Source organism: Panthera pardus, unplaced genomic scaffold (assembly GCF_024362965.1).
Source record: "Panthera pardus isolate Hobbes unplaced genomic scaffold, ASM2436296v1 HiC_scaffold_6, whole genome shotgun sequence".
Taxonomy (NCBI): Eukaryota; Metazoa; Chordata; class Mammalia; order Carnivora; family Felidae; genus Panthera; species Panthera pardus.
Genome location: NW_026526991.1, coordinates 72,579,689 through 72,602,195, shown reverse-complemented (window position 1 = coordinate 72,602,195; position 22,507 = coordinate 72,579,689). Strand labels below are relative to the sequence as shown.

Sequence of the window (22,507 nt, the reverse complement as noted above, 5' to 3'; positions counted from 1 at the left end):
ATGTAGAAGCTTGCAAATTTCCCTGGGGACTTGGCCTTTTTTCTGTAGTTTCATGTCATTGACTGAGCTCAACAAGTGTCAGAATGAATTCAAATGGCAGAATTGATTGTTGAAAATGATTTAAACCTCCTGTTTTTCCTAGGTTGCTGGCTTTGTTCAGATTTTGTCCTGTCCTCTCAAACTGGCATAAAATAGCTTTCATCTTCCAGGCACTAAGTTAAAGATGCTGATATTGAAAGATACAGTTATATATCATGCAAGTTCTACTTTCTTGTGTTAATCCCTATGTTCTAAAACTCCTATGTATTCACTTGGGTAAAATATATTTCTAAGTTTATATTCCACACAGAGCTATAAATGATTCAGGTAGAAGACCCTAGAAAGTATAAATGTGTTTGTGTATGAGTTTGTGAGTATGTGTGTGTATGTGGGAATGAGACAGAGAGAGAGAGAGAGAGAGAGAGAGAGAGAGAGAGAGAGAGAGAGAGAGAGAATTGTGTGCATCTGTGTATATGTATGTGTGTTTATGGTGAAACAGTTAACCTACCTGGCTAGGTGGGTACTAACCAGAAAGAGTTTCAGAACATTGGTTGAGGTAGGTTTTGATCTCTAAGATAATCACAGAAAATATAGGGAAAATATAGGTCTATAGAGGATGGGCAATAGCTACTTAGAATGCCTTTATGCCTTTCTACTTAAAATTCAATTTCTACAGCTTGCATTTCCTTACAGTGTGGATTTGATTAATTGAAGTAGAAACCAAGGCTAGACTGTTGCAGACAATCTGCTAAACTGATAGGTATTAGAATAGGTATGAATGAAAGGATAAGAATATTGTTTTACAACCCTACCCATCTTCTCCTGGTTGGACCATCCATGCTTTACCTGTCTTGATCCAGGCACAGATCATTTTTCCCAGTAACTTCCTAAATGGTTTCCTGATTTCCATTCAGTTACTTCTCACCACAGTCTTTGGAGTTATCTTCCCCAAACCTAAATGAGACTGTACTACTTTTCTGATGAAAGGTGTTGTTTAAAACAAGTATTTTAGGGGTGCCTGGGGGCTCCGTTGGTTACATGTCCAACTCTTGATTTCAGCTCAGGTCATGATCTCATAGTTCATGAGTTTGAGTCCTATATCAGGCTCTGCACTGACAGTGCTTGGGACTCTTTCTGTCTTCCTCTCTCTCTGTTCCTTCCCCCTTGTCCTCGCTCGCTCTCATTAAATAAATAAATTTTAAAAAATTAAAAATATCAAAAAATACATTACTGTGGCCTATTAAGGACACAGGGATCTGTGTCAGACCCTTCTTTTCCACCTCTTTGCCAGACGTTTACCAAATCCCCCATACTCCATCACACCAGATCTCTCTTTGGTTCCCAGAAGACTGGCTTTTTCATGCCTTTACTCTAAGGTTCCTTTCTTTTTTCCCATCTTTGCAACTTATGAAACTCTTCATCTTTTGAGACCCAACTCAAATGTCAAGTCCCTATACTCCTGGGCACATTTAGCTCTTTGTGCTCCCACAGAACATAGTTCATACCTTCAGCTCTTGACAAGTCTGCTTACAATAATAGATGTATATGTTGTTTTCCCAAACAGGTTGTGAAGGGCAGGTGCCTTCCTTGCTCAGCCTCTTATACCTTCTGACCTCAGCGTCCACAACTTTCAAAGGGGGATAAAATACTTGCCTCACATGATCATTTCTGGGTGTGATTGAGAACATATAAGCCAAGTGCTTCGCTCAGCTCCTGGCACGTTGTGAATGCTCACTCAGTGCTAACTGATATTATGGTCGTTGTCACGGCCAGGACTGTGAGTGCAGGTATTAGCTTGTATCCCCAGAGAACCGCCTAGTTTCCGTCACTCAAGAGTTAGGAAGGAAGGAGGGAAGGAAGGAAGCATCCCTCAGCAGCATAGCAATCTGTTTGCTGCCTTAGCTGTATTACTTATTTGATCCTACCCACAACTCTGAGGGGTATTAGCATCTCCTGTTCCAGATGAAGAAACTGAGGCTCAGTGACTTTAAATAACTTACTCAGCGTGACACAGCTAATACTGAAACTCTTTAGATCCCAGTTCTGAATGCTTCCTGCATCTACAACTTTGATGGATTAGTGGGGCTTCTGAGCGGAGCTTCTGAGTGGGGCTTGCCCTTGTGTGCCACTCAAATAATTTACATATTTCAGTAAATGGAATAATCTGGGTAACTGGGCTACCTAATGGAGCTGGGCAGTGAAAGGAAAGCAGTTTGCATGTAAACACAGGCAACGTTCATGACAAATCCAATCACATTTGTTTTAACATGGATTTTGCTAGGGAAATGAAAAGTTAGCACATGTTTATTGAGTATCAAGTATGTACCAAGCATGGCTCTGGGACTTTAAACTACAGCACTGAACAGAACTGTTAGTTTCTTGTCATTGAATGTTTTTTTGTTTGTTTTTTTTTTTTTTGTTTTTGTTTTTGCACGGAAGCATTTAAGTAGGGATTGCTTTTGGAGATAGGGTACAGCGAAATTTTGGTGAAGATGTTATTGGCATCTTTGATGTTCTTATGACAGATGCCATGTTACGAATAATTCACTATCTCCTGATTCTTTATTAGTAGCTACGTGGAACACTTGTATTCCTTTCATTTAACAGATGGTTATTTTTGGCACTTCTTTGGCACTATGCTACTGTGGCTGATGGCTGAGACCCAAGGTTATGTTCTTGATATCCATATATCCCCTAAGAACAAAAAATGAGACCAAGAGATCTTGTCCAGGGGCTAAGAGCACATTTCCTCTTTTTCAGTGAATATGAAAACAAATTGCTCTAAATCCTCAGTTATTGATGCTGTTTATAGTAATTTTTAAAAAGAAACTCTGGGTCATTTAATTACGATGAAGATTTTGCCCAGTGAAATAATGTGAGTTCATTTTAAAAGAATTTGCCCTATATATGCCTTATGTCTTTACATCCTTAGGCCCAGTCCAGAAAATGTTAGGTCTGCCTGAGAATTTCTCATTAAGTTTAACATACTTGGATCTGATATGTCAAAACTCAATGGATAGGTTTATTAATAATCAGTTACATCAGCTTAGTATTATCTTAGGAAGTAAAAGGTCAGTAAGTAGTTGTTATCCTACCATTTTATCAGTGGACTCTTCTCCAAAGACTTCAAGTCATTATTCACTGCTTATAGAGTCACTTGAAATATAAAAAGTCTTTTTATAGTAATGAAAGAGCTCCCACAATTAGCCAGAAGGCAGCCATCTATCTTTTTAAATAGCTCAGCTTGGAGGAGAACAGGATTTCAGGTGATATTCAGTAGATGAATTGTTATGACAAGATAAAGTTGGTGATACCAATCTGTGTTTTTTGCTGTAGGGATGTGTGTGTGTGTGTGTGTGTGTGTGTGTGTGTGCGCGCGCACACACACACACATGTCCACAAGAAAAAAAAAAGACATTCAGTGCAGAGTAGGAATTTGTTTCTCTAAAGATATGCAAATACAGAAGTAAACTCTGAAGAAGCTGTGTCCAACAATTCCTTACAATTATTATTAACTCTAAGTGATTACAACACGAATCTGTTTTTAGCTAATAACTGATACAATAGGATTTTGAAACATTTTATTTCAACATAATTTCAGGCTTCCCGAAAAGTTTTAGTAAGAGTAGTACAAAGAATTTTCAAATACCATTCATCTAGATTCCCCAGATTTTAACATTACATTACATTTGCTTTAGATTCATCCTCTACCTTCCCCCACCTCTCACCCTCTCTTTTTCATGAAGTTCTAAGGGTTAAGATCACCAGTAACAGACAAATCCATACTACTTGCCTCCTGATAGGATAGATGGAGAAAGACACAACACCACTTCTAGGCATTCTTGCCAAAAACACAAAACCTGTACCTAATCAAGGAAACACACTAGACAAAGACACACTGAGGGATATTCTGTGAAATAACTATGCATATCAAATATATGAGTACTTTAGATTTGCTATGTGATCTCAATAAAAGTTGTACTTTCTTTCTCCCTTAAAAATGCGACTTTTGCTAAATCCGAGAAACTGGTAATTGTATTTTTGATGCAACTAATTTTGCTAGTGAACTTAATTTGCAAAGATGGTAAGTTTCAACTTTTACCATACGTTTTTGTTATTGTTTGAATCAGAGAAGTTTATGTCTCGTTCTATCAGGCAGGGCCCCAGAAGGAAACGGAAGTCACAAAGGATTTAATTGAAGCGAATTTAATGATGGAGCAACTTATAGGGGGTGTGAGTAGAGTTAAAAAGAACATAGGAAATCGCAGTATAAAGAAGTCCTTACTGCCCATACCCTTGAAGAGGGACATTGAATGAGAGATGTGAACAGAACCTAGCAAGATCTGGTGTCCTGAAAGCCAGGTGGAGAGGGAGCTGGATAAAGACATATCGTACTAGCTCTCTTACCATTAACCGAACCAAACAAAATACATAAAGCAGGGAGCACAGTGACGCAGTATACAGTGGTCAGTGTCCCAGAGCACCGAACTGGGTAGACTAGACTGTACATCTGATGGACAAACTAAGAACCGCCAGCTCATGTGCCAAAAAACAGATACCTCCATTTCTTTCATTAACATAATTGAAATAAATCCATTTATATGAAGGTTAAAAAAAAAACTATGTTGCATATATTTCAATTTATTTCCCTCAGTAAGAATCAAAACATACCATGACCTGTTCTTTAATAACAGGGATAATTTATATAAATAATCACTTCCAAATGGGAAAGCTTAGAAGAGAAGAATGTGGCAGTGGGAATCAGGAAAGAAACAGAAAATACAGAGGAAGGGCTACAAAAAATAAAACAAAAGATAATCAAGGGAAAAAGCAATTAGGAAAGGTGCATCCCCAAGATTGCCTATAACCAAAATGATCAATTTGTTCAAGAATAGTTCTGATAAATTCACAAAGAATGGGTCTACAATATCTTGATAAGAAAGGTTGAAGATGAGTCATGCTTGCATTTGGGAATACCTCACTATCAAAGTGTGCGGTGAAAGGGATCAGGAAGTAGCACACTGTCCTACAACAGTGACCTCAGTGTCACAATCAATTAGTTAAATGTAACAATAGGCTTTCGAAATATCACCTTGGGTTACCGGGGGTCTGCAATTCATTACTATTATATGTATGAGCCTTTTTAACATATTCAGTTTTTTAGGTTGTGAATGTATATCATGTCACGCAAAGGTTATTAAGGACAAATCCCACAACGTCACAAATTACGAAGGTTAGGCAATAGTCTTTACTGGTAAAACATACAAGTCAGGAGTGAGTAGCATGGGGAGTTGTGCAGGGGCCACAAACTGATGGACATGCATTGTTTCTGTAGTCCAGTGAAGGGATCCCCACCCACTGTTGCTCTCTTCTTTCGGAAACATTATCAGTAAGGAAACAGACTACAAGAATTTCAGAATATCCGGGTTAGAAGTTAGTGACTTCCATTTGGCTGGGAAAGCCAGTTGCCTTGCGCAGGGGGACTTTGGAGCTCAAAGCTGTAGCACCCCCACACACCAGGAAAATGAAGCTACCAGTCCCTCATAGTCCAAGCTTGCCAGAAGGAACCCCAGGATCACTTTTGGGTAAGTCTGCCTATTATATCAATGTGATCATTACATATTCGCGTCTAAAAATCCGGTAACCATGCTTTCAAAGCAGATCCCTGCAGATCACACAGACTTTTGGCTTAATGCAGTTGAACATTTCTTGTATTCTTCTAAAATTACATCATTTTCACAAACCCACCAGTGGTTATTTTGTTCATTGATAACAGTAAAGCAGGTCAAAATTAATTTTGTCAATCTTTCACTAGGTTTTCTTCATATAATTTTGCACAATTCTTATTCTGTGTGTTCTTTTTACTATAAATATTTTTTCTCCTGTGCTATGCTTAATTGATATGACAGATGTCTACATAGAAGCAAACGTACCAAAGTTGAGAAAAAAATTATATGCTTAAATTCCCTAAAATGCATTTAAAGATTATATATGACAAGTGTTTTAATGACAATAGGGTTTGGATTATTTTACATTTCTTCCATACCAAACATTTTAGCACCAATTTAAATATCATTTCTTCCTTTTATAAAATGTTACCAGGCCATGTTTTTACAACACCTCCATAACTATCAGAGAAGTTGATCAGCGTTCACATAGAGCCTTTCATCAAAATTAATTCCACATTTACTTGTGAAGGGGGAGATCTTATAAACTGGCATTGCCCAACTAGAATTATACTACTTGGCTCTGAGGATCTATATGTAAACCATAGTAGATGATAGCACTGTATTATATAATTGAAATTTGCTAAGAGAGTAGAACTTAAATGTTCTCACCAAAAAAATTAATTAATCAATATGTGAAATGATGGATGTGTTAAGTAACTAGATGGTTGGAATCCTTTAATGGTATATACATATACCAAATCAACACAGTGTACACATTAAATGTCTTACCATTTTCCATGTCATCTATACCTCAGTAAAGTGAAATGAATGAATGAATGAATGAATGAGTGAGTGAATAAAAATTTTGTAAACACAAAAACTAATAATATTCAAATTGAAGATTGGTCGATGTCACTTGCACGTAATCTACAGTATTCTATGCTTCTTCTCTTGAGTTTTCTTATATGCATTCTCCTATGAAAGGCACAGATGCATAAAAGGCCTTATTTTTCATAAGAGGAAACAGAGGTTTGGAAACCCTCATCATTCCCAAACAGCTGACTCTGGAAATGGCAACTCACCAGGGTGACTTGGTTATTCACGCACTTGTTTGCACTTCAAAAGGAAAAAAAAGAAAAGCCTGTTTGTTTTCTGATACTCAAGAAAATTTTGCATGTGGCTGGATTTGGAGGAATAATCAAAGTAGCACAGCTCATATCCAAGCTGAGGCCACCAGTCACTCTGGGGAGGTTGCTGACAAGTGGCCCAGATTTTGCAGTTTATCCAAAAGGGTAGATTGTTCGTTAAACAGAAGCCTCATCAAACATTGCCGTGATATGGTTTACATATGAAAAGCTATATTCTTTACTTAACATTCACAAGTTGCTTATGGATTAATTAGCCCATCTGCCACAACAAATGTATTCACACTTCTTTTGCATTGGTTGCTGAAAAGTGACTGCCTTTCTCCTATCCACTTAGCCCTATCAGTATAATGGAAAATAACTTTTTAGAAACAAGACACTTAATTTTTCAACTTATAAGTTCAGGGGTAAGAGAAAAACCTTCCCAGAAGATTGTTTCCCACGATTGGTTTTTCTTTTAGTCACCAAGTATTCGTTTATTTGTTGGTTCATCTGACTGTCTTACAACTGCTCCAAGTTTGATATGATTAAGACTGCTCCTGGGGCACCTGGGTGGCTTAGTCAGTTGAGCGTCCGACTTTGGCTCAGGTCATGATCTCATGGCTCGTGAGTTCGAGCCCCGCATCAGGCTCTGTGCTGACAGCTCAGAGCCTGGAGCCTGGTTCAGATTCTGTGTCTCCCTCTCTCTTGCCCCTCCCCCGCTCATGCTCTGTCTGTCTGTCTCTCTCTCTCTCTCTCAAAAATAAATAAGCATTAAAAAAAAAGAATTTTTTTAAATAAAAAAAAAAGACTGCTCCTTCCATGTGCTTCCAGTCCCAAATTTACAAGGGCAACCACATATCTCTATTGTAGAACTTCTTCAATTGACATCTTCTCCTTTCTTATGCTGTGGCCAGTTCTGATCACCTCTTTAGATGCACAGTGTGCTGGTTTCTCCTCTATCTCAAGTCAGGTGGCTTACCCATCATTTGAGAGTCCATTTGTCCCACTCTGGCACCTATAGCCCTTTGTCAAATAGCAATCACACAAGTCTTTTCAGTTATACTCCAATTGCTATACTCTCGTTCAGTAGTGGTAGAACCAAATCTGTTTTGGCCACAATTATCAAAATGCCAGATGTGATAGTAATAGAGGGAATTATCTCGTAGACTCCTCATGTTTATTATGACTCTAACCTCTCACCTGTGCCATTCAACAACGACTTCACAAAAAAGTCTCTTTCTCAATGCCATGTTTCAATCAAATCTCCAGCCTTTTTGAAACCCTTCTGGATGTAAACTTCAAACTCAAACCCCATGACAGATGGGTGTTTCTCCCTAATTTTCAAATTACCTTTCTTCTCTTCCCATCAGTTTTGCTCCCAACCCTTTTTATCTAGTTTTTTTTTTTCTCCTGAAAATCAACTTCTCTCTTACTCTCCTAGGATTTTTGTTTCCCTCCATTTATTTAGCATCTAGAACATTTTGGCTACTTATATTAAATGGGACACTGTTAACAGAGGGCTTCTCCATCTCCTGTCTCATTTTCACAAAACAAATAAAAATTGTATGTTGTTTGTACCAAAGCAAGATTGAGACAAGAAAGAAAGAAGGGGGAGGGGGAGAGGAAGCACAGGAAGGAGAGAGGTAGAGAAAATGATAGAAATGGAATAGAATGATAAGGATGTGGCACCATGAAATATTAGATACCTTGCTGTTGGTTTAGGATCTAGCCACTTGGGAAAAATGAAGTGTGGCTACTGATTTATTTGTTAATTTACTACAAAATTTTTTCTACGGTATTAAAACCTCAGGTATTCTTCCATGTTCTTCTTCCCCGGTGTAATTGATGATAACTGAGCAAAGCAACTGCCAGAAACTCCCAATTAAGCTATTGTTTTCTGTTGTTGTGAAAGGCATAATTTATAAAATGGTGACCTTTTGGTAGGCTAACAGTATGTTGATGAACTTCAAGTGAAGTGAAAAAAAAAGTGTTTTGTTATCATCAGTGCTTACATTTTCTAAGAGATCATGTGAGACAGAGCCTTTAAAGGTCATAGACTTCTTTACTTTGAGAGATATTAAATAGCTTATGAAAATAGAGGTCAGCTGCATGATAACTGGAAGAAAAGAGCATTCCCAATGGGGAAGTAAGATATTTGAGATTATATTGACTGTCCTTTTTGAAGATTGTATTTGATTGTCCTTAAAGCAGAAAATGAAATTTGCATATAAATGCTATAATTGTAAATGAATGAATGTACAGGTCTTAAAATCAATACCTATTGATCTTGCTGTAAGAACGCTAATATGGTCTGCATATACTAAGTATTATAATAAGAACTAATTATTTCACAGTCTAAAATAGTCTTTAGTAATTTTTATGTTTCTGCTTAAATTGTTATACTTTTCTGGATTTTGCAAAAAATAATCATGAATCAGTAAGGAGCCCACTTTTTAAAATTATTCTTGCTTCGAAAATCACTAAAACAAGTAAGAAACAACAGAATACCAAGACTTGATTATAGGCAACGTGCTGAGACACCTTGAGGAAGAAATAGAATAATGGCATTAGTCTGTCCACTACTTAATGGCACACAATTTATGTGTTAGAAGGATTTAATGTGTGACTGGAAGACACCCTGGCCACAAATTATTTTTCCCTTTACCCTCAGATACTGCTTGAAGTCCTTCAAAAAGGGCACTGTCTTCTTTCATTCTACCACTGTTGGAGGTCACTTTAAATGAAAAGCTTTAACATATTGACATGTTCCAGTAGGTTTTAAGTAGTCGATAATAGATTATGACCAAGAATTCTTTTCAGAGTAGGAAGGGTGTAAGACTTTCCCAAAATGGATATTCACTAATCTGAAGGGACACCATAAAGTGGGAAGCCTGGAGACAAATGGCAATTTCTCCCTACCACATAGATCCTGGTAGAACAATCTTACTTACCATTGGATCATCTTCTACAACCCTGAAACTTAGAAATACTGACCACGGTATGAAACATAAAGATGATACCAGCCAACATGAGAGGCTAGATTTTAGGCTGTGTTTTTCCATTCTTGGACTTCACTTATCATCTGTTGATGACACATCCTCAGGGGAGACAGTGGTGGGCCTAGCCCAAAGTGTCATTGTCCAGTAGTTCAAAGAATGAATGCCTGTGTCCATACCTGTCCCTTCTACACATATTCCCATATGCCCAAAGTCATCCAGACATCTCAAGGGTGTACCAATAAAAATTTAGTAGTCACGTTCAAGTTTAGTCCTTGGAGAAAAGAATCAGAGTGAGAATTTACAGAATAGAGAATGTGGGCACACTGGTAGGTAACCATTCACATCTTTTACTGAAGTTTCTTACTAGTGATCCAAGAACTGTACTGGGACATATTTTGCTGGTGAGGAAACTTAATTGCTCAATTTTTGAAGGCACATTAACTCTTTCAGGGTCCATTGAGTAAATTAGCTCCTCCAGGTCATTAAACCTGTCTCTACATGACATGACGATTTCTACCTGGCATTGTATCATTTACCCCCAAACACCCCATACTTGCTCTGAGCACATACATATTCTTTGTCTACTCAGGGAGAGAGAATGTGCTCATTTGGATGTCAGCAACTGTTCTAATACTGCAACTCAGCGACTCCCTTTGCTTCTTTTTAAGGCACCCAGGGATCTCTAAGGATTTGCTGGTGCATAGCAGTTATCAGAGCCTCCCCACCAGGCGGGTGGCTTAGTTGTCTAGAAATGGTATAATTTCAGGGGTTTTAAGCACAGTATTGTGCCCCCAAGTATCTCTTCCTATCTGCAAAAGCCAACATTATTGATTCATTTAGGGTGGGAATTGTGCTGTAGTCCTTGATGCTGTAGTCCTTTATTAAAACACAACTTCCACTAAGGGACTCTGCTCTCAGGACCCATTTTAGAGAAATAAATGGACAGCTATTTGAGAGCAATCTGTACTGCCATTGGGGAGGATGTTTAGAAGAGTGTGTGACTGTTTGGAATGCCACAAAGTCTAGGGAACGGCATTGGCTCTTGATGGTTAGGCATGGGAGAGTCTCATAAAAACAATGATTTTTTCTCTTCCACATGCCAATGGTTGGCCCTGCTGAGAAGCACTGGTGGAGGGCAAAGGTAAATGTTCCCTATTTCTCTGTTCTGTCCAGGGCTACCTTGGAGAGTCATAAATGGGTATAAATAAACACAGGTGAGGATCCAACTGCACATAGTATACTCAGACATGTTTTAGAGCAGTGTTCCTTTCAAGTGCATCTAAATCAGCTGGGATTTGTTAATATGCCAATTCTGATTCAGCGGGTCTGGGATAGGGCCAGGGATTCTGCATTTCTAATAATCTCTTATGTGATGCTTAGCTGTGGGTCCATAGACCACACAGAATAGCAATGATTTAAGATAAAACGTACATGACAATGACATGGTCTTGGATTCAAAAGTGATGAAAATGAAAGAAATTTGACAACACCAAAAAATTGGATTTCAGGCCAGTAAGACTTGGATTAAATATTGAAAATCCCATCAAGAGATTGATAGAACATTAAAAAAAAAAAGATATACTTAACATTTCTATCTATCTGAAGATTTGGGTAAATGTTTTCTGAGGCTGATGTGTTATTTAAATTTTTAAGTCTAGGCACGCCTGGGAGGCTCAGTCAGTTAAGCGTCCAACTTTGGCTCAGGTCATGATCTCACCATTCCCGAGTTCGAGCCCCATGTCGGGCTGTGTGCTGACTGCTCAGCGCCTGGAGCCTGCTTTAGATCGGTGTCTCTGTCTCTTTCTGCCCCTCCCCCACTCATGCTGTCTCTGTCTCTCAAAAATAAATAAATGTTAAAAAAAAATTATAAAAAAAAATTTTAAGTCTTTAACTGAGGATCCTCACGATGTACTTCCTAAAGAAACAAGAAGCAGTTGTTTTCCTAATCTTCACCTCCGCATGTTGGTGAAGAGTTCAATAAATGTCAGTGTCTGATTAAATATTGCGTTACAAAACTCGTATCAGAGCTGGTTTAAACTCACCCTCCCTACCCTTTATTAATCTACGATGACAGCCTCTCTGTTCTTTCCTCTGAGATGAGAAATGTGCTTTTATCTTCACAGGTCAATGGGAAGGATCTCTCAAAGGCCACCCATGAAGAGGCAGTGGAAGCTTTTCGAAATGCCAAGGAACCCATTGTGGTCCAGGTGCTAAGACGGACGCCTCTCAGTAAACCCGCATATGGAACGGCCCCAGAAGTGCAGCTCATGGACGCCAGCACTCAGACAGACATCACCTTTGAACACATCATGGCTCTGGCCAAACTTAGACCACCTACCCCTCCAGTGCCAGACATCTGTCCATTTCTGCTCTCAGACAGGTATCTTTCCTGTCATTTTTCCCACAGCCCTATTTGTTGTCATTCAGCCGTGTCAAGTAGGGGTTGGAGAGAATCAGTCACGCTAGCAAGTTGACAATTAGAGAGACAGGATCTCAGTTCTGTTTGGAAAATGTCTCTGCCGTGTCTGTATCCAATTAGTTCTCAGCTGCCCCTGCTAGCTACTTTCCCTGACCCACAGAGTTGCTTCACTTTGGGAATCGTGCTTGCTGAGGAGCGATGAAAAATTCTGGCTCTGATTAGTTCATCTTCATATTTCCAGCCATCAAAAGCCTTATGCCACTCATGAGCATTGGTCAGGGAAATAGCTTCTCTCACCAAAGCTGCCAAAAACCTTATTAAGACTGACACAGAAGTGACATGTTGGCAGTATATTCTCCTCTGTGAGTTGCCGTTCTCCCTTTCACTCTTTTGCTTTTCTCTTCTTTAAAGGAAAAGCTAGGAAATTAATTTAATTAAAGTGTAATTCTCCAAAGAAAGCAATTACCCAATATATTGAGATGTAAGCAAAAAATCCTGGCTGTCAGTGAGTAAGTACAGAGCACCGTGAAATAAGGATCTATTAAATGAATAGTTCTTCCCAATTTTTACCTAATTTTAAGGGAGTTAGAGATATTCTATTCAAATAATCTTACTTGTACAGTTTTGTTTTATGAGAAAGTGTGTTTTGCCCCATACATTTTGTTCTATGAGCTTTTAAGCAAATGTTCAAACATTATAGACAGTTTGATTTATAAGAACAATAGTCTCTTTGGACTGCATTTTCATTGCCTACTGCAATCCATTTGACACATTATAAAACATGGATCTGATCATGCCAGTTCCCTGCCCTTTAGCGGCTTTTGTTAGGTTCATTCCAGTGGCTCACAGGTGTACATTCGAATCACCTGGTGATTTTGAAAGGCAGTATCAATGCGATGGCTGAATCCCACTTCAGGCCAATTAAAAAGGAGTTTTTAGCGTGAGGCCCGAGCGCCAACATTTTTCAGAAACCACCCTAGGCATTTTTAACGTGCAGCCATGTTTTTGGAAACTGCTCCTTGAAACTTCAAGTCCTGGGAGGGTAGGAGCCCTGTTTATCTTGCTTATGACTCCATTCATGCGTGTATTCCTTATTAAATAGCCCCCTTCATCAGGCACTGGAACTAGGTGCCGGGCTTAAAACCAGTAACAAAACTAAAGTCACTCCCTCCTGGAGCTTATATTCTAGAGGAGGAGATGAAGAACACACAAGCAAACAAATATATAATATCTTTTAGTACAGCCTGATACAGGGTAGCCTTCCAATAAATACTTTAATGAATGAATAATAGTTAATTTGTATTAGCTAATCTGACACTTGTCAGGTAATATTAGTTTTCATTCATTGACGCATTTAGTCCTCACAACAATCTTTTGAGGGAATGCACCGTATTATTATCATCATGGACATGGGTAGATGTTAGGTAATTTGGCCAAGGTCACATAGCAAGGAAGTGATAGGGCCAGGCTCCTGAGCCTAAGAGGTCAGACCCCAGCACCCACTCTCTTAACCAGTATCCTATATCGCTCTTCGTAAGTCCTGCAGATCTTAGCTTAGAGGCAGCCTCTTCTAGCAAACTTCCTAGGGCTGCAGAAGGGACATCCCCCCATCTGCTCTCATAGCCTCTATATCTCCCCTTAAGTACCAATCACATCATATTAGCAGTCCCACTTACTGCTCTACCCAATTCATAGGGCAAGAACTGGATTTTGTGCACCAACAGATTTCTAGCACTTGGCGTTGGGCCTAGCATCTGATAGGCAATAAATGTTTATTGAATGAATAAGGTGCCCCTCCTGGCAGGGCTCCCTTCTTACCAACTGAAAGATAAGGAAAACACATCAGATGCCCAAAGCAGCAGCAAGCTTAACAGTTTACCAGCTCAAAAGGGTTTTCAGAGCCAGCCCAAATTTAAGCAAGGAGGACTTACCTATTAGAACCAGTAAGCAAGATGCTGCTTATATGGCTTTTGCTATTTGGGGTTCAACTTGATTAACCCTCTGTGGGGACGACAGCCATAGATAGCACTGAGAAGGGGCTGGTAGGGTATTTATGTTGCCTGTGTGAGGGCACCAGGATGCATCTCTCTTGCCTTTCAGTTACAGATAAGGAAACTAATTTATACCACTAACTCCAGTTTTTCAACAATGTCTACACTGGCAGGACTTAGAGCTTTCACTTGCCACCAGCTTGGTTAAACACACTGAGGCTTTTTCACTGATTTTTAAACATAGAGATGCCCTCATGCCCTTTACTGTTAAACTGTGCTTAGCATTCATATGGTCTAATGTATAGGATCCATATCATGCCATACAGTAATTTTAAAGCACTTCTATGAATTATTTAAGATGTTTGTCCAAAATCAGATATATAAAAGTCAAATACAATGCCCTGGGTCCCCCTCATTTCCTTTAATCTTCTCTCCATCCCCAAGAATTTTCTGAAGGGATTATGAAGCCCAATGGCTTCTAGGAATTTCCAGTGAGGTATCACCATGAATACTGATTAATATTTGTGCACGGACCCTCCATCAGAAAGGGGGAAATGTGGTTATGAAGGAGAACGAGGTCTTAAGGAATGAGGGTAATGGGAGTATGTTTTACAATCTGAAAAATAGGTGCTTTTGAAAACAGATTCAGAAAACATTTTGGGGCTGTGTATTATGAAATTGGTAGTACTTTGTTACCAAATCCACCTCTTTGGGTAGAGTGCGGTCTCAAAGGCCACACACCCATGTTTGGAGCAAGTCACATTTGGTGGAATGAACACAGGCCAGGTGGTATCAGTCAAGCACCATGGCCTGACAGGGGGTTCACACCAGACCCTTCAGAGTACCGTTCTGGCCACGGGCCCCTACTCTTGGTATTCTCTCAGAAAATCAAACTGATGGACCAGTTGTCGAGGAGAAAGAAAACTATTGCTCTTTCTGAGCTTTTAGTTCACTTATAGGCTGGATCACTCCAGGTCTTATTGCAAAGCAGAGAAGACTCAAGTGAAATTTTAAAATCAGTTTTAATCTTTAAACCAACCTTTGTGATCTGCTTCTACCATATTGCTATATTCCCCATAGCTGCCATTCTCTTCATCCGATGGAGCATGAATTTTATGAGGACAATGAGTATCTTTCCAGCTTGCCTGCTGATGCAGACAGAGCAGAGGACTTTGAATATGAGGTAAGATTGTTTTCACACCACTTCACGTTTCTTCACGAAGTTATGGTGGAGGGGGTGCGCCTAACAAGGAAAAAATTAATTTATTGCTGCAAGAAATATTTTGTCTATTACATATCTAGGGTGAGTTCTTTTAAGAACTATTTGTTTTAGTGTTTGGTTCTAGTATTTTCAATATATTGGAAAACATGTTTATCATATAAGCTTGAAAGTAATTTGCTCACATTTATGTTGCTTTTTATAAATATTATATCAGCTACCTTTTCCTTCTTTCTATAATGTAAGGTATTTTCCAAGTAGAGTTTGAAAAAAATTATATTTAAAACCAAGATTGTGCTTAGTGTTTTCATTTATTGCATAGTACTTTTATTTTAGCTGATAAACTAGATTGTATTATATTAGTAATATTTTCCTTCACTTATTCAATATTCTCTTTATTTGTGACTCAAGTATATACTCTAAACTGTAGTTTCACTGACTTTCTAGAAAGAGAGATGGCCTAATGCCCTTTGTGGTTTAGCTTTCATACAGTATACGTTAGAGTATCTGTACTGTGATATATAACAATTGCAAAAGCCCATTGATTAATTATTTAAAAGCTTTCACAAAAGTTAAAGGATTTATCCTAATATTTCCTCTGCTGCTGCAGTCTATAAATCTTTGAAAGGTTTCAAACCACTCTGACATTTGGAAATAAAGTAGATTGAGGAGGTAAAGAAGCTTTGGTAAACAGGCAGAGAACCCATGATTATCTGCCCTTTTAATGCTTTAGATGATGTCATACAAGTTCAGCAAAATGTTCTTTTCCATTTTACAACCAGGAAATCCTGAAATCTCTTCCCTTAGGAGAATCTGAAGTCAAATAAGGCCGATTCAGTGAAGCTCACCTAAAGCAAATAGACATTTATTTGAAATCTTCCCCCCCACAAAAGTCATTGCTGGGGATTACAGAAACCATTATTTCTTTTCAGCCAGAATTTGGAAGGATGTGCAGTGATACCTAGTATCTGAGTAGATGGTTGTGGCATTGTTTTGATCCTGCTAATTTTTTATCCCCTATCCATTAAGTTGATTGAAAAGTTTTATTTTATAAATCCACTCAAGGACTGCTGTGCCCCGAAATATCCATTAAGTTTTGTCTTCTCATGAAAAATAAAATACAAAATTGAGTCTCTTATCCAAATAATTCAAGATTAAATGATGTCTTTCTTTCTGTTAATGAATACTTTGGGCTTAGGGACTGGAATTAACTAGATCACTTCAGCTTTTTATTTAGTTTGTGGCTTCAAGCTTTATCAAAATAAATCTGTGTTTGGAGGGAGAGTGTGGAAGAGAGACTTGCTTAGGCTAAGCAGGTTAACAGTAAAAATTACTTTAATTGATTACCATATCGTTGACTATATTACAATACAGACCAATTTTCGTAGCCTTGTATAGGGCTCACTGTAGCTGAACCACATCCTGTTTTTTGAACAATATAAATCTCTAATAGATGCCAGTGTTAGTGTCATGACAGTGGTAAATGCTCAGACAGGTCCTCTGTAGCCTGTAATCTCAACTAATCACAGCATCATAGTCATTAATTTGCTGTCAGCTGTGATTTTCTTGCCGAAGGCATCTTTGTAAGTGATTGGAAAGAAAGAATGTTCCTGAAATTTAAATAAGGAAGAAGTTACTGTGACAGGCTTCAATCATGAGAAAGGATGCATTTGAAAGCATTCTACATGATTAAAGATAGAGGTGGGGGCACAGGGGAATATCCTAAGAATAATTTACCAGATTTAAGAGAGGACAATGGTTCTAACTAGTATCCCTCAGTCTGTTACAGTTATGTGACAGAGTGGCACACACCAACCTTCATGACCATGCCAGATTAGACTGTAAAATCTAGTCTGCTGCTATCACCAAAACTGATTGTGGATGCCACATTAAGTGGGAATCTGGATTTAGAAATGACAGTCCCGTCTTATGCACTATTGTACTTAGAAGCAGACTGGTCAAGTGCTTCTGTGAGCAGCTAAGATGACCCCAGTTCCTCCAGAAGCTCTGTCATAACCCAGGAGCTCTGAGTATGCAATGGAAGAGTACCTTCATCCAGCACTTTTGTGCCACCTAGAGATTACCAGAAACAAGTCTAATGGCCAAAGAAAGGACTTCATCTCAAAAAAAGATACTCATTTCTCCTCAACCTAAACATGAACACACATCAGCAGGCAATCAGGGAAGTGGAAGGAAGATTCATTTTCCCTCTGCTTTCATTCGTTTCTATCATCAAAATTTAATGAGCACTTAAGATATGGCAGGCTCTTACCTAAGTATGGGATTGATGAAGGTCCTGCCCTAGTGTAGCTTAACCTCTAGGGGAAAAAGGTGGACCACAAACAAATAAGTAAAGACATTATATGTTAGATGGTGATAAGTGCTCCTGGAGAACAACAGCATAGATAATGGAGAAAGGAAATACGTGGTGTTGGGAGGGGGTGTTGCTGTCTTACACAGGGTGGTCAGGGAAGACCTCTCTCATAGGAACCTTAAAGAAAGTAAGAGAGCTAGCCATGTAGCTATATGAGTGGGGAACACTCCAGATGAAGGGAAGGCCAAGTACAAGGGACCTGGAGCAGAAGCATGCCTGGCATGTTTAAGGAACAGCAGAAGCCAGTGTGTGATCACAGCAGGGGCGAGGCCCAGAGTGGCAAGAGGTGAAGTCAGAATGAGGAGGGGCTTATGTCAAGGAACTTTATCTTTGATTATGAGGATGGGATGCTGCTGGAGAAGAGCTGAAGCCCGGCAAGATCCCCCTGGCTGCTGGAATGAGTTTGACAGTGGGGAAGCACAGGCTGGCGAGCAGAGAGGTGGATGCACCTGGATGGTGATCCAGGAAGGGCAGAGACATGGTCTGGAAGGACAGCATCCACGCCTGCGCACAGGGCTTTGCCTACATGCCCATGTTTCCATCATTTGCCTCGGAGCTGTGATATAGTGTGTGCTATAGTGGTTTTTCTTCTGACTTTTTAAAAGCAAAATATCATGGACCAGAGTGAAACACAGCTTTTTGGCATCCGCTGAAACTAGCATAATAAATCTACTCTCTAAAAGTCAGGAAGTGTACAGAACTGCATTTCTAAATTTGCTAAAATGCCAGGTATGCAACTTATATAGGCCCTTTTTTAAAGGCCTACTTGCTATTGACTCATTGAACCAAAGCTGATCTGTCTATCTTGTGCATACATATTTAGGGACTTTTAGTGCATGGATTATTGACCCAATAGACCAAAACAGATCTGACTATCTTGTAAATACATATTTAGGGACTTTTTAACATGCAGATTATTGCATTGATAGACTGAAACAGCTCCCTTCAGAGCCGTGATAGGCAGCAAATGCTTCTCTGGAGATATTATAGTCAGTGTGCGAATGTTATGGTGACTCTGGTGTGTTAGGGACCTCTATGAAATTTTAGTGACACCCATATCTCACCATGGCCTATCACCACTTTGCCTAAGAAAATTATTTGACTGGCTCTAAAATTTCCCCACAGTGCTTCAGAAAAACCTCAGAGAACCAGCCTGCATTAAAAGGCTCACAGCCTGAAATTTGTTCTCTTTAAAAAATGATGGCACTTGTTCTCTAATTAAAAATGATAAAGGATTTTAATTTTATTTTTGAGAGAAAGAATATAAAATATCAGAAATTAATGCACCCATCATAAGAGTCGAGGTGCTCCACGCCACTGAAACACCACTGAGGATTAAGCGTCTTCTTTTCTTTATTTTCAACTTTGTGCATTTCTTTGTCCCAGAGCCAGCTAAAGGTTGAAATAAATCATAAATAGCCCTTAGCAAGTCAGAAGCAGATCTCAAATCCAACCTCTACCAGAAATAATTTAAAGGGAAAGGCTTCAAGAAATATAGAGCCCTTTCATCCAACCCCTAAGAAAGATATGTTTGCCAGTACCAGAGTGCAAGGAAGATGCTGGATTTTCTGCAGCATTTGCCATTAACTCTCAAAAGTCAGTGCTGATAGAGAAGAGTTAGAGAAGCGATATTGAACTAATATTAAAGTACAACATTTCACTAGTATAAAACATTAGGTCAGCCAAGACAAGCCAACAATTTAAACAACACTTAGAAGTCTGGTGGTTTCCATCACCTAGAAATGCTACTCATGATAATGCTACTCTACTCCCTCCTCCTGTTAAGCTGAACGCTCAACAGACTGAATTAAGTGCATGTCAAGTTCCCCTTATGGATACATGGTCATCAAAATGAGAAGGAATTTAGAAGTTGGCTCAAAGAGGTTTTTAAGGTAGACAGGAGAGAAGGACACGTATATGTCATAGTTCTGTATACATGTCAACTGAAAACCCAATTTGGGCCAGTATCTATAAATAGGAAAGAGTATTTAGTATATTAATTAGCTTCCTCTTGGCAATTCTTATGCAAAACATAAGTAAACCCTGGTGCTATGCTGAGAAGTATCATTTTGCAAAATTTATTTCCCAGAGCTGGATCCTTATGAATATGTGGAGAATACTTGTGACAATTTAAGTAGATAATCTCTCTCTTACATAGTTCAAGAAAAGAGAATTATGAATCAAGGAGATGTTCATTCAAAAAAAAAATAAGAGGATAGGCATTCACGAGATTTCAGTCATATCTTTTTGAGCAGCTTCGTGACTTGTGAAACAAACTTAGAGAAAAATCTAGTGTATGTGTGCAGAGCTTTGTGGCTCCTTTCCAGGCTGTGAGGACAGAGGCCTTAGCTGCCTGTTGATCACTACATGACATCACCCTAATCATAATGGGTGCTCGTATTTATGAATGAATGAAGGAGGATGCCCACTGTTGTCCACATGGATCAAATTCTGAGCAGTGTAGTCTCTTTGTGCCTTTTTGATTTTGTTTTTTTATTTAAAAATTTTTTTAATGTTTATTTTCGAGGTGGACAGAGTGTAAGAGTGGGGGAGGGGCAGAGAGAGAGAGGGAGACACAGAATCCAAAGCAGGCTTCAGGTTCTGAGTTGTCAGCACAGAGCCTGATGGGCTGGAACTGATCATGACCAGAGCCAAAGCTGGAGGCTTTACCTACTGAGCCACATAGGGTGCCCCTCTTTGTGCCTTTTTGAACAAGGGAATTAGAAAGGAACCTGGGACTACCATGCAGACAACAGATGTCTTTGCCTTTTTCCTTTTTTTTTTAAGTATATTTATTTATTTTGAAAGAGAGATAGAGAGAATGCAAGTGAGGGAGGGGCAGAGAGGGAGAGAGAAAATCCCAAGTAGGCTTCATCCGGACAGATGTGGGGCTCGATCTCACAAACTGCAAGATCATGACCTGAACCGAAAATCAAGAGTCAGATGCTTAACCACTGAGCCACCCAGGAGCCCCAGTATTTGTTCCTTTTTAATAAGGCTTGTACCCTTCTGTAATGTCTCCCTAGTTGCTGCACCCTCCAGTCCCTGGTAACCATTTTTGACTCTGCCTATAAATTTGACTTGTTTTTTAGTGTTTTTAGACTCCACGTATAATAATACTATGCAAATTTCTTTCTGCGACTTATTTCACTTAGCATAATGCTTTCAAGGTCCATCTAGGTTGTAGCAAATGGCGGGATATCCTTCTTTCTCATGGCTGAATAATATTCCATTACACACACACATACATTCACATGCATAAGCCACATCTGCTTTATCTATTCATGCACTGACAGACACTTTAGTTGTTTCCATTCTTTGGCTATTGTGAGTAGAGGTATTTGTTCTTTACATCAGGGTTTTTTTTTATTAAAAACACTTTTTTAATGTTTATTTATTTATTGAGTGAGAAAGAGAGAGAGCAAGTGGGGAGGGGCAGAGAGAGAATAGCACACAGGCTCCACACTGTCAGCACAGAGCCTGATGAGGGCCTTGAACTCACAAACCACAAGATCATGACCTGAGCCGAAATCATGAGTCAGATGCTTAACTGACAGGCCACCCAGGTGCCCCTCTTTATGTCAGGGGTTCTAATCCAAGTGTCATTTTCATTTCACTTAAACACTTCTAAGGAAAAAGCCAAAATGTGGGAAACGAGGAGAGATAAGGAATGAAATAGAATTTTAATGGTCTCTGCAAAATTCATCCCTGCTGATTATCATCTATAAGAATCTCATACTTGGTATGAATTTGATATATCCCGAAATTCACCCCTGTACTTTCTTTATAACTTCCTTACCAAGGGATCATCCAACAAATTTGTGAAACAACAATGGACAGAGAAGTGAGAGCCTCCCCAAGTAGCCAATTCTGCCTCTGACAGTCTCTGGGAAACGTGTCAAGGAGTTTGAAAACCACTGATGGAAGGGATATATTTGAGTATGAAATATAACTTATAAAGAGATGATATATTATCTATATGTGTGCTGGATATTAGGGAAAGAGAAAATAGCGTAGAGTGTGAAAGTGTAGTTTTCAGAATTATTTTGATTCACTGGATGCTTTATATTTCAGCAGTCCCTTTTATTCCACTTGTTAGTCACATTTTAGAATTATTAATGAAATATCTAAAATAATTTCATACCACTTACCACCGGGGCAATAAAATCATCCATTTAAAAAAAATCACCTTAATAAGTTTCATTCTTGTGGGAAATGTATTGAATTGAAAACTGATCTAGATGAAGTGTGAAAATATTTTTATTACTTCAGCATTTAAGATAAGATGGTATTCTGTCAGAATTGGTTCATTGAAGTATCTATTCATGACACCACCATTTTCTCAATTAGATTAAAATCTTAATCATGGAGGCCAACCCACAAGTTGTCATGTGGTGGGACTTATATTTCCAGACACTCTGTGGCATGTTTCTCCTTCATATCACCACTGCTTCCTCCCTTTTATAGGGCACTTCTCTGTCTCTAGGCTCTTTCTTGGTCTGCTGGGGCCAGTCCCTAGACTCTATAGTCCATCTATAGACCAGTCCTTCTCAAATGTAGTTCCCACTGGATCTCTTCCCCATTCATCATCTTGTATGACTCTATTCCTCTGCTTAGCTCTAAAATTCTCTGCCTGGCATTGAAGGTCCTTTGTACTCTGTCACAACCCT

At 39.0% G+C, this 22,507-nt stretch overlaps 1 protein-coding gene across 2 annotated transcripts in view; it reads left to right on the top strand.

The window, feature by feature from the left end:
• PDZRN4 (PDZ domain containing ring finger 4) overlaps positions 1–22,507 on the top strand; it is a 363,370-nt gene that overhangs the window by 280,232 nt on the left and 60,631 nt on the right. For both annotated transcript variants that reach the window (XM_053895899.1, XM_019452465.2), the window contains 2 exons: positions 11,958–12,214; positions 15,325–15,427. In XM_053895899.1, coding sequence (XP_053751874.1) covers positions 11,958–12,214; positions 15,325–15,427 — 360 coding nt within the window. The remainder of the gene's footprint in view (positions 1–11,957; positions 12,215–15,324; positions 15,428–22,507) is intronic.